Genomic DNA, 16,504 nt, shown 5'->3' on the forward strand with positions numbered 1-16,504 from the left:
GAAAACTTGTAAATCCACAGAAGCTATTCTGTTTGATTGACACTATTCCCCATAAGAGTTATGTCACCTATCAGTGGTTAATGTGCAGTCCATGCCAGGTCCAGGCAGACATTTGCATCTTGGCCAATGAATAACTTTCTAACCTTAATAAAGTGCCCGTCACTCTTTTCGAGGGACCTGGTCTAAATGTCTGTCTGTGACACCATCTCTCTATTCATAGCGCAGTGGTTTGAGCATTGGCCTGCTAAACCCAGGGTTGTGAGTTTAATCCTTGAGGGGGCCATTTGGGATCTGGGGCAAAAATTGGGGATCCCTCCGGCTTTAAGCAGGGGGTTGGACTAGATGGCCTCCTGAGGTCCCTTCCAACTCTGATATTCTATGATTCTGTGTCCAACGCTGCATTTCTGTCATCCTCAAATTCCTATCAGAAATTGCCTTCTCCCCCACCCACGAGCTCTTGTGCGCCAAGTTTAAGCCCCCACCGCGCTCTGAAAGTGCGGGATAGTGATGGGACTATTACAGGGCAGGGTTTGTCTAGAACAGTGGTTGACCCTTCAATTACGCTCTAGCGCCAGGTCCCTTCGGGCACTGCAAGTGACGAGGAGCCTTTCTTTTGATTTCGGTTATATCTGGCCTGTAGGTGGGATGGGGGATCTTTAGCCACTTCCAGAACTGTTCCTGCGCTCCGGGCTGTACCGCGCAGCAACCCTGGCTGGGGGGAACCGATTGGCGGGGAACCAGCCTCAGACCCATCAGTGGCGGGCTCTTAGGCCAGGGCCGATGAAGGGCGAGAGGCGAAATGCCAGATCTGCCCTTCCACAGACACCCCCTAAGCTTCCCCGCCACGCACAGGGCAGGCTGGCTGCTGGCGGGGAATCCCCCAGTGGGGCCGGGGGTGGAAAGGGACCCAAGCGCCACTCACCATCCTGGCACCGAAGGCGCAGCGCTGGATCCCGCTGATCTCACCAGAGCCGGGTCCCTCGTTTAAAGAGGCGAAATCCCCCAGGACAGGGAGGGCTGCCCCGTCTCCATGGTACCTCGGGGTCCTCAGCGGTTCCCCTGCTCCCCACAAGCAGAGAGAAAGGCTTTAAGTCGTGGCCCATTGGCGGGCAGCCGTCTCCTAGCAAAGCCTCAGCAACCCCGTTCCCGGTGAGTCAGGCACCGCGACGGGTCTGGAGTCTCCATCCTCCCCACGGGCAGTCAGGAGCCGCCGGCCATCCGCAGCCGGGCAGCGATCATCTCCCCCCAGCGGTCCGGGCCGGAGGAGCCGGCTCATGCTGGAGCTGCAGCGCCTGTCTCCCTCCCCCGCAAACGCCCATCCGCAGCTTTTCGGGCTTGCTGCCCCCCCGCAGCCGGGGCTGGGTGGGTGCCGATCGCTTGGCGCTGCGCTGGGCGGCGCTGGGGAGCCCAGGTCGCTGTCCAAGGGGCGCGGGTGCTGAACTCCTCGCTGCTCCGGAGCGAGCCCCGGTCATTCAGCCCTGCCGCCAAGGGCTTGGTGCCCATTCCGCCGTGCCCAGCGAAGCCTGGGGAGGGGGAGCCCCGAATCTGCCAGCCCTGACTGCGACTGCTGGAGAACAGAGCCGAGCTCACAGGGGCGCGACTCCCTCTGCCCCTGTCCCGAGCTAATTCGTTTCACATGCGGCATGTGTACGAGGCTTCCGCAAGTGGAGTGGGCACTGCCGGGGCGCCAAGCCGACCCCATAGAAAACCCACACTTCTGCTTCAAAGCAAACACGGAAGCGTGGAAGACGGAAGGCTTCGGCAGGGTTCTTCACTGCGTCTTGCTCTCTAAAAAGGGCTTTGTTTTTCCAGGCCTTCCGAGCCGCTTGTACAGCAATTAATTAGGCAGAAAAGGAAATTTACCAGCCCTTGCAGGAATGACAAGTAAGCCAGTAAAATGCAAACGAAGGCCCCATTACGATGGAGTTTTTCCAGTGATGTTTTTGTTTTCCTGATCAAGGTATCTTATCGCAAATTCTGGCAAACACCCTTACTGAAATCCTAAATTACAAGCTAAAATCCACCTGGTTTGATTAACATAGCTAAGAAGATCACCGGGCTTGCAATGCTTTTTTAATGACTCGTAGGTAATTGTTATTAATAAGTCAAGTATTGTATCAAAAACATTCACAGTGTGTTTTCATTCAAAGGATACTCCGATTTAGTAAGGAAAAATATATAATTTAAAGCTTCTGCATTGGACTTATTGCTGCAGTTACATGGGGGTGTGAGGGATAGCTCAGTGGTTTGAGCATTGTCCTGCTAAACCCAGGGTTGTGATTGTGAGCTCAATCCTTGAGGGGGCCATTTAGGGATCTGGGGCAAAAATTGGGGATTGGCCCTGCTTTGAGCAGGGGGTTGGACTAGATGACCTCCTGAGGTCCCTTCCAACCCTGATATTCTATGATTCTAAGGGTTCCTGTAGCATTTATACACACATGCCACATTTCCTGGTGCACCATCAAATATTTATTTAAACATCGAGCTGTAATAGAAGGCTGTTAATCAGTGTAAGAGCTAGAACCAATGCATCCGATGAAGTGAGCTGTAGCTCAGGAAAGCTTATGCTCAAATAAACTTGTTAGTCTCTAAGGTGCCTCAAGTCCTCCTGTTCTTTTTGAGAACATCTATACTGAGCTCCACTGTGAGCGGTACAGAGGCGATCCGAGTTTTGTGCGCTCAAGCAATTTTTCAGTCAATTTCATGCCTTGCCTTTCACGCTTTTACTTCACACGGTAGCTGCCTTGCCTCTTGCTCGCTGAGCCATAGATCCCTAGTCTGTAGATGTGGTACTACTACCTGAGAGCCAGCTACCTTCCATAAAGGCCCCAGGACGGAGCACCATGTAACTGATTTATTTCAGTTGTTTAAGGTTATCAAAAGGGGTTGCTAGTTTGCTGCTAAGCATCTGGGAATGATCACGCTTAGGTAAGTGTGACACGACGTTCCAGTGTCGTGACACAACAGATCTAGCGGATACTCCCGTTATTCTTTTAATCACAAACATTACTATCAAGGCAAACATCGCATCTCTGTCCTGAGTCCTTAAAAATGTCCACTGTGTTGTAATTGAGTTGTGAAACAAAACCTTGGCAGTTAGAGCACACTATGAAATTGCTGTAAAACGGAAATCAATAACGTTTTAATGTAAATACAAAAACCAAAGTGAGAGCATTATACATAGCTGGTCTCTGAGGTTACATTGGTCATACGTTCGATTTAGGTGTTATGTATAACAAATAAAAAACAGGTTAGAATTATGAAGAAGTTAAATTCAACCAGCTGGGCCAAATTCAGCTCTGGTGAAGCTCCAGTGAAATTAAATTTGGCCATTATATTTTGTTGTACATGAACGCTGAGGGTTCCTGCGTTCAAAGTAAATAGCCAGCAAAAGGAGAAGAGATTTTTCTAACAGTAATTTCAACCTACTGAAGGGGGTTTATAAAGCTGCATTCAGCTACGAAGATTACAAGCGTATCAGTGAGGCAGAACCGTAGAGCAGCAGCATATCTGGCAGTGAACTTGAGCATTTCCCTTTTGTAACTTGTCTTTTAAAATCATAAGAGTTACTTTTTGCTGACGTTATGTATTCAGTTCAGTGGTTGCTCGTTTCCTGTTTCGCAAAGTAATTCAAATGAAGTAAAACTCCTCCTACCTGATGTTTTAAAACATCAGTCTTACTACACTATTCCAGCCAAGAGAGTCAGTTTCTATTATTCGCAAAAAGAAAAGGAGTACTTCTGGCACCTTAGAGACTAACCAATTTATTTGAGCATAAGCTTTCCTGAGCTGCAGCTCACTTCATCAACTTCTTTGTAATTTGACCTCTAGAGGGCGTCCCTTCCCAATTTTAAATTTAGAAGCACACTGCAGGGGAGCAACACAACGTGTATTGCTCTAGGATTATTAGCAGATTCTTGACTACTCAGAGGAATGAATATATTCGAGGTAAATAAAGAACAAAAATATATTAAGAATTTTTATGGTTAGAATGCATCCCTTTATATGCCTTAGGTCCTGTTATGCTCAGAGGAACATGACTATAATGTTGAGATCTGGCATCTGGGTGCCTAAAATCATACTCTTAAATCCATTCTGAGCCTCTACTTAAAAGTAATCTGATTTTCAGAACCACTGAGCACCCTCAAATCCCATTAAAATCAACAGGACAGCAGCTGGTCAATACTTTGTGAAAATCAGACCACTTCTAGTCAGCTGCTCAAATATGAATTTGAGCCTAGATTCTCACAGAAACTCCAATTAATTTTAATGAGAGTTAAGCACCTAAATGCCTTTCAGGAGCTGGGCCTTCATAACTTTCAGTGTAAAAAAAATCAGTCTAGTTTTAAAACAACAAGATGAATGAATACATTACCACCAACCAAATGGATGAATATGTGTGTATTATGCAATGACTATGTCACCATCACTGAAACCTTTCAGTACAGAGAATAGTGTCATAGTGCAAAATTCTGAAAAATCCAGTTCTGCTAATACAAGCACAAACCCAGTAGTACATTATTCCCATAAAACACTGTAACCAACCCTTATATCTTATATTAGAATGAGTGGTTAAAGTCTAGGTGGGACACTCTGCCAGAACAATTAATGTAGGCTCTTGTGATTTGGGTCAAATACTCAACTTCTGACTCCATTTTTAATTAGTCCTTCCTGACAACAATTCACCCTCCTGTAGAGCTGGCTGGAGAACAACAATTCATTACAACCTCTGAGGTTCCAGAATTTGTTTTCATTCTGCGCTGGAACAAAACCAACACCTTTTAAATGCTTTCAGAAAATGAAATTGTGTCTAAACATCTATTTTTAATCAGGTTTTCAATTTGGGTTTCTCTTTCTCCAGCTTTCTCTGTCTCTCTGGAAGTGACTGGGGAGTCCACCCTGCACTGCAGAAATCTTTCCCAGTGAAAAGTTCATCAAAATCAATACATGTCCAAAAAAAAAAATGTTTTGGCTTTGATGAAACAACATGATATTTCAATGGGGGGGGAGGAGAGTGTTGGTTGAAAATGTTCCAACCAGCTCTACCTTCCTTGCCAACCATTCCAACCATACCACTCCCTCCTCTCACACATCTGGTCCACACACACACATGTATCAAGTTTCACGTATCAAGTTTCTTGTCAATGTCTTTAAAATCCTGCATAATTGTGCCCTTCCCTTGTCCTTTCTCAACCCCGGTAATGATGCTAGCCTTAACTACCCATTTGTCAGTTTATAACATACACATCTCCATGCCTTCTTCCACACCATCTCTAAGCATGAAATGCCTTTCTTGAGTTCATCCACAAGGCCTCTATCATCTCTGCACTCAAGTCCCTCACGAAGATCCACTATCACTTGGACACCCTACAGGGAAACTAGCTGACTTACATTGACCAGTTTGAGGAATAATTGAGCCTTATTTATTCATTGTTTGGAGAAGTGGATGCAAGAACTATGACAAATAGAACGATACATGAACAAGATGTGGCTAAGCACCATCTTGAACACTCTCCTAATAAGTTCTGCCCCTTTCACCTGCTCTTCTTTTTCTGTTTTTAGGTTGCAAGCTCCTTGGGGCACAGACCATGTTTTCTTTTCATTTTGAAATATGTCTAGTACATTGTGACACTTTCGGAAAATTAAGTCTATTGCTGTTAAGTCTGCAACTTCGCTGAACAGATCAATGGCAGAAAAGTGGAAGGATGCCAACATCCCAAAGAAACACCTCATCAAGGAACCATCTGAAAAATCCAGTGGCTTTTCACTCTGATAGAAAATATCGTTCACTTTGAATAGCATCCACATATCACATGGCAGATGCACCTACTTTGTCCATTAAGGGAACTGAGACACAATCATATTTGTGACTGAAGAAATGGACCTCAAACTACAGAATATCTCATCAGTCAATGTCCCAAATGAACATATTCCAGTAGTATATCTGCGATCCACTCTGTGTTATCTGAAGCTATTAATTGGATTGCCAACCTAGACTTGGATATCTAACACTGCTGGTTTTTTTAAACCGTACAAAGAAGAAGACTATTAGAAAATAAGAATGAATATTAATTAATTACTAAAATTTGGAATGAACCACATTTAGGATGCCTGATCTGTGGATTCCAGAGTTTTGTATATTTAGACAAGAATGCCTCAGAATCTAAAATTCTTCCCCTGCAGAAAAAGATTTGTTTGACTTATGTCTAATATTAACCATAGTCCCAAGGCAACAAATCTTGGACTCTTCTTTGATATCAAATTTACAATTCTTCTTCTTTGCCCATAAGCAGAACACTGCCTGAATCCCATTTTTAATAAGTCAGACCTTACCAAAATTACGGCCTTCCTAATTTCCAGCTCCCAACTTCTAGGGAATCCAGAATCAGCCACACTCAAATAATTCTATTATTCCAAGGAATGAGACCACATTAGTCCTCCTCTGTCCTCTCCACTTTCAAGTCCGCTACATTTCTATTACCTAGATTTCTGCAAAATTGTTTTATGTGTATTTTATGTGTACTTGTACACCTAAATCATGGCTTCAGTCATCTATTTACCATTTTGCATGCTCAAATACAATTATTTTGCATATGAGAAATCTAGCAATGTACATTTTTGTGTAAACAATTCTGGCCATAATTGTGCTCACTCTTTTAAAGACTGTATTGAGGCCCAAATGGGATCCATTTTGTTGCTATTGCTTCTGTTACACTTTGCAGCTGTAAATTGCCTTTCTTTTAAAAAGAACTTTCACCTGGAAAAGCTGATTTGAGTTTCCCTCAATTTTAAATATTTCTTTAAAATAATCCCCTCTATATTTTTCAGTGTTTTTGTTTTATTTCTACATTATACATTTTTCTTAAATAGCAACCCAGCAAAGGACTGTTAGCATCTAGAAACCAATTTATCCCACCATTACAATTATTTATAGCATGAGCAGCATTTGTTTTGACAGAATTTACATGTTGTAGCATTTGTTCTTATTTGAAATATTTGTTTTTGTATAGAAATTCCAATCTGCCTTAAAATGGGCAAGGTTGGATATTATAATTGTTAGTTACCTTATGGGATGGGCATACAATTTGCATACCAGATTTGCTTGCTTAATCACTCCTACAAAACAACTAAAAATAATTTCGTTCTGAGTTCATGAGCGACATGATTCCAGTATGAGGTTTCCACCCATCCATGTATTTCTCAACTGTAACTCATTATGAGCTATGTCCCTGATTTCAGTTCCAATTTTACCCACATAATCCTGCTGTTTATTATGCTGTATATAAATGTAAATAATTGACTTTAGAAGTGATGAATCATGAAACCAAGGTTACAAAATACACATGTAAGAAATTAACCCCACATCATTTAAAGATTCACATGCTGCTAATTTTAAATTGTAAACTTGATTTTTAATCTTCATCACATATTCAAAATTTCAGTGTCAGATTCCTGGGTCACGGGACATTGAGAAGAAAGATCATAAGGATTTGGAAAAGAAAGTACTTTCCTTAGTTTCTTTTGTAGGTTATCTGCAAGAAATTAAAGAAATAGTAAAGTGACTTTCAAAGACTTAATCAGTATGCTAGATAAACCTTGGAAAAGTTTGGAGGTTCAATTCAGGTGAGCTACTGAAAATTCAAATACTTATCTGAGCATAACTCATTTCACAAACACACTCATGTGAGAGCTGAATTTTTCACTAATTATGAACTGAGCCCTTCTTGGGTTAGTGAACTGTTTGTGAATTTATTCAAATTTTCTTCAGATGTATTTGTTAGTCACATGTATAGTTTAGATGAACAATTTTCAGATCATGGTTTGTTTGCAAATGGGTCATTTGACTATTTACTAGTGTCCATTGTTCGTGATTACCTAGATTGATCACATGGTATTGTTTCTGTTCCCTAAATGGATGATTGAAACTTTTTAAAGAGGAGAATGAAAAGTCATGAATAGCAAATACAGAACAGTGACTAATCAATCCACTTTGAGTGTGATTTTTCAGACATGGGATCATTAGTGACAAAATTTATACAAGTTTGGAGATATGCAAATATTTTCACACATACATGTCAGTTGATCAAATATTTAATTTGTCTGTGCCTTTGCGCCTCACCTATACTATTCAGCTAAAAATAGCCCCTTTCTCTCACACTTTGTCTGTCTGGTCTATGTAGATTGTACAGGCATTAAGATTGCCTGTTTGGGACAGGCACTGTTTCTCCCCTTGTGTACATACAGTACCTAGCACAATGGGATCCTGATTCTGACAGGGGCCCCTAGATGCTACATTAAATAATTATAATAACCTCATGAATCTTTACAAAGTAAATGCAGCATTTTTATTAGCAAATATCTTCACAAGTCTGTTTATTTACTATTCATGCAGCTCTAATCCAGGAGCAGCCTCCCTTCCCCCAATCCCTTTTCCTGAGTCCCTAACATCCTCCCCAGCCCTTCAACAAACTTCTCAGCATGTGCCCCTGTTCAGTTCTACCCCAACCCCTCTTTCTTTGAATATTCATGAGGCCCAACAGGTCTTGCTCAATTTTGTACCCTCTTCGGCTTCAAAGGATCACTATGCATCCTGGAGAACAACAAACAGGTAAGAACCCAGAGTGCCGGAAAGTTTGCTGTGAGTGAAAGCTCAGGGCCAAGCAGGGAGGCTGTTAAACCTGCTAGTCCCCATTAATCTTCAAAGGCACACAAGAGGAAACATCAGTGGTGGAAGTGGTTTGGGGATTGTGTCAGGAATAAGGGGAGTGGCCAGCAAGTGTATTGGGGATCAGATAGAAGTAACAGAAGCAGAGAAAGGCATTGAGATAGGTTGAAGGGATATTTGCTGTATCTGAACCAATCTGAATCTAAATAAAGGTCTGGATTCAACAAGGGATGTTCAGGATTCTAGGTTTGGTTCCTATTCTATTTGAACCATTTTGCTCATCTTTATTAATTAAGCATCACTTAAGCCCGTGAAAATATTTAATTTAGTTTATGTAATTCAAACAGCTGTTGTGGCAAATGTAAAATTAGTTACAGTTTGAGTATGCAAAAATGCATTTGTCTAATATTTTACCTTTACGTTTTCAGTTTTCTACCCTTGCAGGCCCCTGTAGTTAGTGTGTCAGCATTAAAGGGCAATTCCAACCTCCGTGCAGCCAGTGGAACTGGTGTAGTTCTGCAGCAGAAGGGAGAGGCTGGATCCAGGAGATCTGCACAGGAAGGATGTACCTCCTCCGTTTCATTAAGCCTAGCTTTAGAGGACTTCTGATGTGGCAGCACAAGTGGGGGAGGTGGGCTGGGGCATGGTTGGTAGCTGTGCAGATTTTCTGCTCTTGTCCCATAAGGCCTGGGTTATGTTGGGAGAGCCCAGGGACACTTTGATTGATGCAGGCTCTGCAGTCCCTTAGCAGAGGACTTTCATAGAATCATAGAATATCAGGGTTGGAAGGGACCCCAGAAGGTCATCTAGTCCAACCCCCTGCTCGAAGCAGGACCAATTCCCAGTTAAATCATCCCAGCCAGGGCTTTGTCAAGCCTGACCTTAAAAACCTCTAAGGAAGGAGATTCTACCACCTCCCTAGGTAACGCATTCCAGTGTTTCACCACCCTCTTAGTGAAAAAGTTTTTCCTAATATCCAATCTAAACCTCCCCCACTGCAACTTGAGACCATTACTCCTCGTTCTGTCATCTGCTACCATTGAGAACAGTCTAGAGCCATCCTCTTTGGAACCCCCTTTCAGGTAGTTGAAAGCAGCTATCAAATCCCCCCTCATTCTTCTCTTCTGCAGGCTAACCAATCCCAGTTCCCTCAGCCTCTCCTCATAACTCATGTGTTCCAGACCCCTAATCATTTTTGTTGCCCTTCGCTGGACTCTCTCCAATTTATCCACATCCTTCTTGAAGAGTGGGGCCCAAAACTGGACACAGTACTCCAGATGAGGCCTCACCAATGTTGAATAGAGGGGGACGATCACGTCCCTCGATCTGCTCGCTATGCCCCTACTTATACATCCCAAAATGCCATTGGCCTTCTTGGCAACAAGGGCACACTGCTGACTCATATCCAGCTTCTCGTCCACTGTCACCCCTAGGTCCTTTTCCGCAGAACTGCTGCCTAGCCATTCGGTCCCTAGTCTGTAGCTGTGCATTGGGTTCTTCCGTCCTAAGTGCAGGACCCTGCACTTATCCTTATTGAACCTCATCAGATTTCTTTTGGCCCAATCCTCCAATTTGTCTAGGTCCTTCTGTATCCTATCCCTCCCCTCCAGCGTATCTACCACTCCTCCCAGTTTAGTATCATCCGCAAATTTGCTGAGAGTGCAATCCACACCATCCTCCAGATCATTTATGAAGATATTGAACAAAACCGGCCCCAGGACCGACCCTTGGGGCACTCCACTTGATACCGGCTGCCAACTAGACATGGAGCCATTGATCACTACCCGTTGAGCCCGACAATCTAGCCAGCTTTCTACCCACCTTATAGTGCATTCATCCAGCCCATACTTCCTTAACTTGCTGACAAGAATACTGTGAGAGACCGTGTCAAAAGCTTTGATAAAGTCAAGAAACAATACATCCACTGCTTTCCCTTCATCCACAGAACCAGTAATCTCATCATAGAAGGCGATTAGATTAGTCAGGCATGACCTTCCCTTGGTGAATCCATGCTGGCTGTTCCTGATCACTTTCCTCTCATGCAAGTGCTTCAGGATTGATTCTTTGAGGACCTGCTCCATGATTTTTCCAGGGACTGAGGTGAGGCTGACTGGCCTGTAGTTCCCAGGATCCTCCTTCTTCCCTTTTTTAAAGATTGGCACTACATTAGCCTTTTTCCAGTCATCCGGGACTTCCCCCGTTCGCCACGAGTTTTCAAAGATAATGGCCAATGGCTCTGCAATCACAGCCGCCAATTCCTTCAGCACTCTCGGATGCAACTCGTCTGGCCCCATGGACTTGTGCACGTCCAGCTTTTCTAAATAGTCCCTAACCACCTCTATCTCCACAGAGGGCTGGCCATCTCTTCCCCATTTTGCGATGCCCAGCGCAGCAGTCTGGGAGCTGACCTTGTTAGTGAAAACAGAGGCAAAAAAAGCATTGAGTACATTAGCTTTTTCCACATCCTCTGTCACTAGGTTGCCTCCCTCATTCAGTAAGGGGCCCACAGTTTCCTTGGCTTTCTTCTTGTTGCCAACATACCTGAAGAAACCCTTCTTGTTACTCTTGACATCTCTGGCTAGCTGCAGCTCCAGGTGCGATTTGGCCCTCCTGATATCATTCCTACATGCCCAAGCAATATTTTTATACTCTTCCCTGGTCATATGTCCAACCTTCCACTTCTTGTAAGCTTCTTTTTTATGTTTAAGATCCGCTAGGATTTCACCATTAAGCCAAGCTGGTCGCCTGCCATATTTACTATTCTTTCGACTCATCGGGATGGTTTGTCCCTGTAACCTCAACAGGGATTCCTTGAAATACAGCCAGCTCTCCTGGACTCCTTTCCCCTTCAAGTTAGTAAGAAAGATTCTTTGAGTAAGAATGGCTTCCCCTTGTCCCTGAGGCCAGCCCAGCTACTTGTACTAAGCACTGGGATGAGGATTTGGCCTTAAGAAACCTATTCTTTCTAAGACCCATCTACATCTCTCCCCTAGGAATTACAATGATTGATAATTGGAAGGGATAACAGCAGCCCCAGCTATACTTTTACTCCTCTGGGATTCTGCCACCCTCCAAAAACTCTGTGAGGCAGATATATAGTTCTTTTGCCTGGTGATATAAAATCCATTATATGCGGGCATTATATGGCTGAAAAGTGGGAAGTTGTAGCCCAAAGTTGTTTATATGCACCCAGCCAAAGGAGTTGTATCAAGAGCCAATTTCTCAAGGCACTTTATGTTATACTGCTACTCTTCTGGAAATGAACAACACCCTGGAGACTGTCTACACTACAAAATTAGGTCGAATTTATAGAAGTCGGTTTTGTAGAAAGCGGTTTTATACAGTTGCTTGTGTGTGTCCCCACACAAGTGCTCTAAGTACAAGTAGTTGGCGGAGTGTGTCCACAGTACTGAGGCAACCGTCGACTTCCGGAGTGTTGCACTGTGGCTGGCATTCAATAAATTTTAAACTTTTAAACTTTTGAAGTGCTGTGTGGATTTGTCCTTCCCTCCTCCACCACCCCTCCTGGTGCTTCTCTCCTCCACCATGCCTCCTGGGCTACCTTGGTAGTTATCCCCCTATTTGTGTGATGAATGAGTAAAGAATGCATGAATGTGAAGCAACAATGACTTTATTGCCTCTGCAAGCGGTGAGCAAAGGGAGGAGGGGAGGGTGGTTAGCTTACAGGGAAGTAGAGTGAACCAAGGGGTGGTGGGTTTCATCAAGGAGAAACAAACGGAACTTTCACACCGTAGCCTGTCCAGTCATGAAACTGGTTTTCAAAGCTTCTCTGATGCGCACCGCGCCCTCCTGTGCTCTTCTAACCACCCTGGTGACTGGCTGTGCGTAACCAGTGGCCAGGCGATTTGCCTCAACCTCCCACCCCTCCATAAACGTCTCCCCCTTATTCTCACAGATATTGTGGAGCACACAGCAAGCAGTAATAACAGTGGGAATATTGGTTTCGCTGAGGTCTAACCGAGTCAGTAAACTGCGCCAGCGCGCTTTTACACGTCCAAATGTACATTCTACCACCATTCTGCACTTGCCCACCCTGTAGTTGAACAGCTCCAGACTACTGTCCAGGCTGCCTGTGTATGGCTTCATGAGCCATGGCATTAAGGGGTAGGCTGGGTCCCCAAGGATACATATAGGCATTTCAACATCCCCAATGGTTATTTTCTGGTCTGGGAATAAAGTCCCTTTCTGCAGTTTTTGAAACAGACCAGAGTTCCTGAAGATGCGAGCGTCATGTACCTTTCCCGGCCATCCCATGTTGATGTTGGTGAAACGTCCCTTGTGATCCACCAGTGCTTGCAGCACTATTGAAAAGTACTCCTTGCGGTTTATGTACTCGCCGGCTTGGTGCTCCGGTGCCAAGATAGGGATATGGGTTCCGTCTATGGCCCCACCACAGTTAGGGAATCCCATTGCAGCAAAGCCATCCACTATGACCTGCACATTTCCCAGGGTCATTATCCTTGATATCAGCAGATCTTTGATTGCGTTGGCTACTTGCATCACAGCAGCCCCCACAGTAGATTTGCCCACTCCAAATTGATTCCTGACTGACCGGTAGCTGTCTGGCGTTGCAAGCTTCCACGGGGATATTGCCACTCGCTTCTCAACTGTGAGGGCTGCTCTCATCTTGGTATTCTTGCGCCTCAGGGCAGGGGAAAGCAAGTCACAAAGTTCCATGAAAGTGCCCTTACGCATGCAAAAGTTTCGCAACCCCTGGGAATCGTCCCAGACCTGCAACACTATGTGGTCCCACCAGTCTGTGCTTGTTTCCCGAGCCCAGAATCGGCGTTCCACCACATGAACCTGCCCCATTAGCACCACATTGCCAGTGCCCGTGCTTTGAGAGAAGTCTGTGTCCATGTCCTCATCACCGCGCTGACGTCGCTATTCGCCCGGTTTTGCTTTGCCAGGTTCTGGGGCTGCATACACTGCTGGATAATGCGCATGGTGTTTAATGTGCTTTTAATTGCCAAAGTGATCTGATCGGGCTCCATGCTTGCTGTGGTATGGCATCTGCACAGAAAAAAGGCGTGGAACGATTGTCTGCCATTGCTCTGACAGAGGAGGGGCAACTGACGACATGGCTTACAGGGTTGGCTTACAGGGAATTAAATTCAACAAAGAGGGTGGCTTTGCGAGAAACTGAATGGCCCTCTCAAGGATAGAACTCAAAACCTCAGGGATAGAACTCAAAACTGGTTTTAGCAGGCCATTGATTTCACGGAGGGAGGGAGGAGAAAATGAATACAAAACAAATCTGGTCTATTTCTTGTTTTGAGCCACTTCATCTATCTTTATACAACTTGCTGGCAGCAGACTGTGCAGTATGACCGCTAGCCATCGTCATCTCCTGGGTGTTCGGCAGAAGACGGTGCAGTATGACTGCTGGCCATCGTCTTCTGCTGGCTGCAGATTAAAAGCCAGTGCACTGCCGGTAGGAGTGAATCGCCATGAAAAGAAACTTAAAAGGGAAATGATTTGGCTGAATCACTCCCTTGTTTGCCCAGGCGCCCGTGACCTCATCGAGGTCAGTTAAAAGAACACCCTGGACTATGTCAACGACGGCTACCAGTCATACTGCACTGTCTGCTGCCAAGAGGCAATAAACTGTTGCTGTGTAGCAATGCAGTACCACGTCTGCCAGTACCCAGAAGACATACAGTGACGGTTAGCTGAGCAGGCTCCATGCTTGATGTGGTATGGCGTCTGCACAGGTAACTCAAGAAAAAAGGCGCAAAACGATTGTATTTCCTTGTTTTCACGGAGGGAGGGAGGGAAGGGGGGCCTGACAATGTGTACCCAGAACCACTTGCGACAATGTTTTAGCCCCATCATTGGGCACTAAATGGTTTCTGGGATTTCTACCCAGAATTCAAATGGGCGGCGGAGACTGTGGGATAGCCACCCACAGTGCAACGCTCCGGAAGTCGACGGTTGCCTCAGTACTGTGGACACACTCCGCCGACTACATGCACTTAGAGCACTTGTGTGGGGACACACACAAGCAACTGTATAAAACCGCTTTCTAGAAAACCGACTTCTATAAATTTGACCTAATTTCGTAGTGTAGACATACCCTAAGTCGAAAAAAGGGCTTCGTCGTGTGGACGGGTGCAGGGTTAAATCGATTTAATGCTGCTAAATTTGACCTCAACTCCTTGTGTAGACCAAGGCTTAGATGGCTAGGCAAAAGAAATTATCTGTCTGCAGGAGTTTATATGCATTTGCCATTTAAATGAAAGATACAAATACAACATATAGCCATGTAGGACTTAATGTTACATGGTGGGAGATATATGCATGGAACTAGTGGATATGTTTGTCTGTCAGCCTGCCTGCCTGCCTGCCTGTGGATATGTCTGTCTGTCTGTATATGCATATATTTTTCTTTTTTCACATCCTCTTTTCTTTCTCTTGTGTAATGATGCAGCAGCAATGAAAAACTATATGTTAGTTGCCATGGTGTAGGGCCACTTCCCAAAACACTCAACTGTCTGAACAGTTCACATTCTAAACATTTCAGTCTGGAGCCCAAAATATCATAGCAGTAACAGAATACTTTCTCCAAATGATTTCCAGCCATTGCTCCAGTCAAAGACCCATAGCATGCTGTCCTTTTTCTACCACATTCTGTTCCCAGCACAATCCAATGCCAGCACTTCAGACACCACACATTCACATTTCTCCTGAATCTAAATTCACTATAATGTTTAAGGCTACTTGAAAAGAAAAATAATTCCTCTCTACCAAAGGCAGAGAAATCAAGGAGTAATGTAGAGATGTATGTTGGTAGTTTTCTGGTCTGATCAGACCATCAAGACACTTTATATAGCTTAGATCATTAGTAAAATAAAAATACTGAAGATGTGTTGTTCTGCACAGTTTAAATAGCTACATTTTTTTATATGTATTTTCAAAAACCCAGCACCTTGACTCCTGAACTTTGTAACCATCCTTCACTAAAGATACTGGGGAAAATTTAGCCATTATGTAAGTAGACTAACTCCATTGTCTTCAATGGAGTGGCACCAGCTTACACCAGGATAGAATGTGGACCAATGCAAGCTTTAAAAAACCCAAGCCCTTTGCTTAACTGTTAATTTCAGTGGGATTTGGAGGAGCGTGTTGACAGTATTAACTCAGACTTGCAACATTGTCATTACAATTTACCATCACAGACACAAAATCCACTCATAAATGCCCTTTACCATGATGAATGATGATAGAATACAAAACCTAATGATTTGCTCATCCAGCTTGATGCTTTCTGTTATCACTCCCTTCCTTTTTTCTTTCCCCAGGCCTCCATGCACAGTGCCTATGTATTTAATCTCCTCATGCAAGATTCCTTCTGCACTTCCTGGCCCTGATTCTTCTGTGTGGCAGGAAAGTCAATAGAGCTACCCTGATGTAAAGCAGGTATAGCCAAGTGGAGAATCAGACCCTCTGTGTACATTCTCTGTGCAAGATCCCTGTGTAATAAACCCTGGGAAATATTTCTATGGGCATTTCCTCTATGGTTTCTGACTCTTGTTGCTTCACTTACGGAATACATGCTACAGCTGTTCATCCAAAATCCACAATTATTTTAGGTAGAAAAATTAATAATTATTGTATTTTGACCTCTGATTGTCCACTAAATTAAATGTCTCAGTTCTGTCTACAAAAATAATTTTAATAGGCTATGAAAAATCATAAATACATTTTGATTCCATGGGTCAAATTCATTTCTGCTGCAACTCACAGACAGACTTCAATGGAGTAAGAGTTGGGATAAATGTCATCATTAGCACACTGCGGTACAGGGACATATATAAA

At 44.1% G+C, this 16,504-nt stretch overlaps 1 protein-coding gene across 2 annotated transcripts in view; it reads right to left on the reverse strand.

Moving 5' to 3' along the window:
* Positions 1-1,434, reverse strand: part of LOC125642852 (guanylate cyclase soluble subunit beta-2) — a 31,678-nt gene extending 30,244 nt beyond the window's left edge. For both annotated transcript variants that reach the window (XM_048864729.2, XM_048864728.2), the window contains exon 1: positions 923-1,434. In XM_048864729.2, coding sequence (XP_048720686.1) covers positions 923-925 — 3 coding nt within the window. In that variant the 5' untranslated portion in view covers positions 926-1,434. The remainder of the gene's footprint in view (positions 1-922) is intronic.
* Positions 1,435-16,504: the final 15,070 nt, after the last annotated feature.

The sequence above is a fragment of the Caretta caretta genome, chromosome 9, assembly GCF_965140235.1.
Source record: "Caretta caretta isolate rCarCar2 chromosome 9, rCarCar1.hap1, whole genome shotgun sequence".
NCBI lineage: Eukaryota > Metazoa > Chordata > Testudines > Cheloniidae > Caretta > Caretta caretta.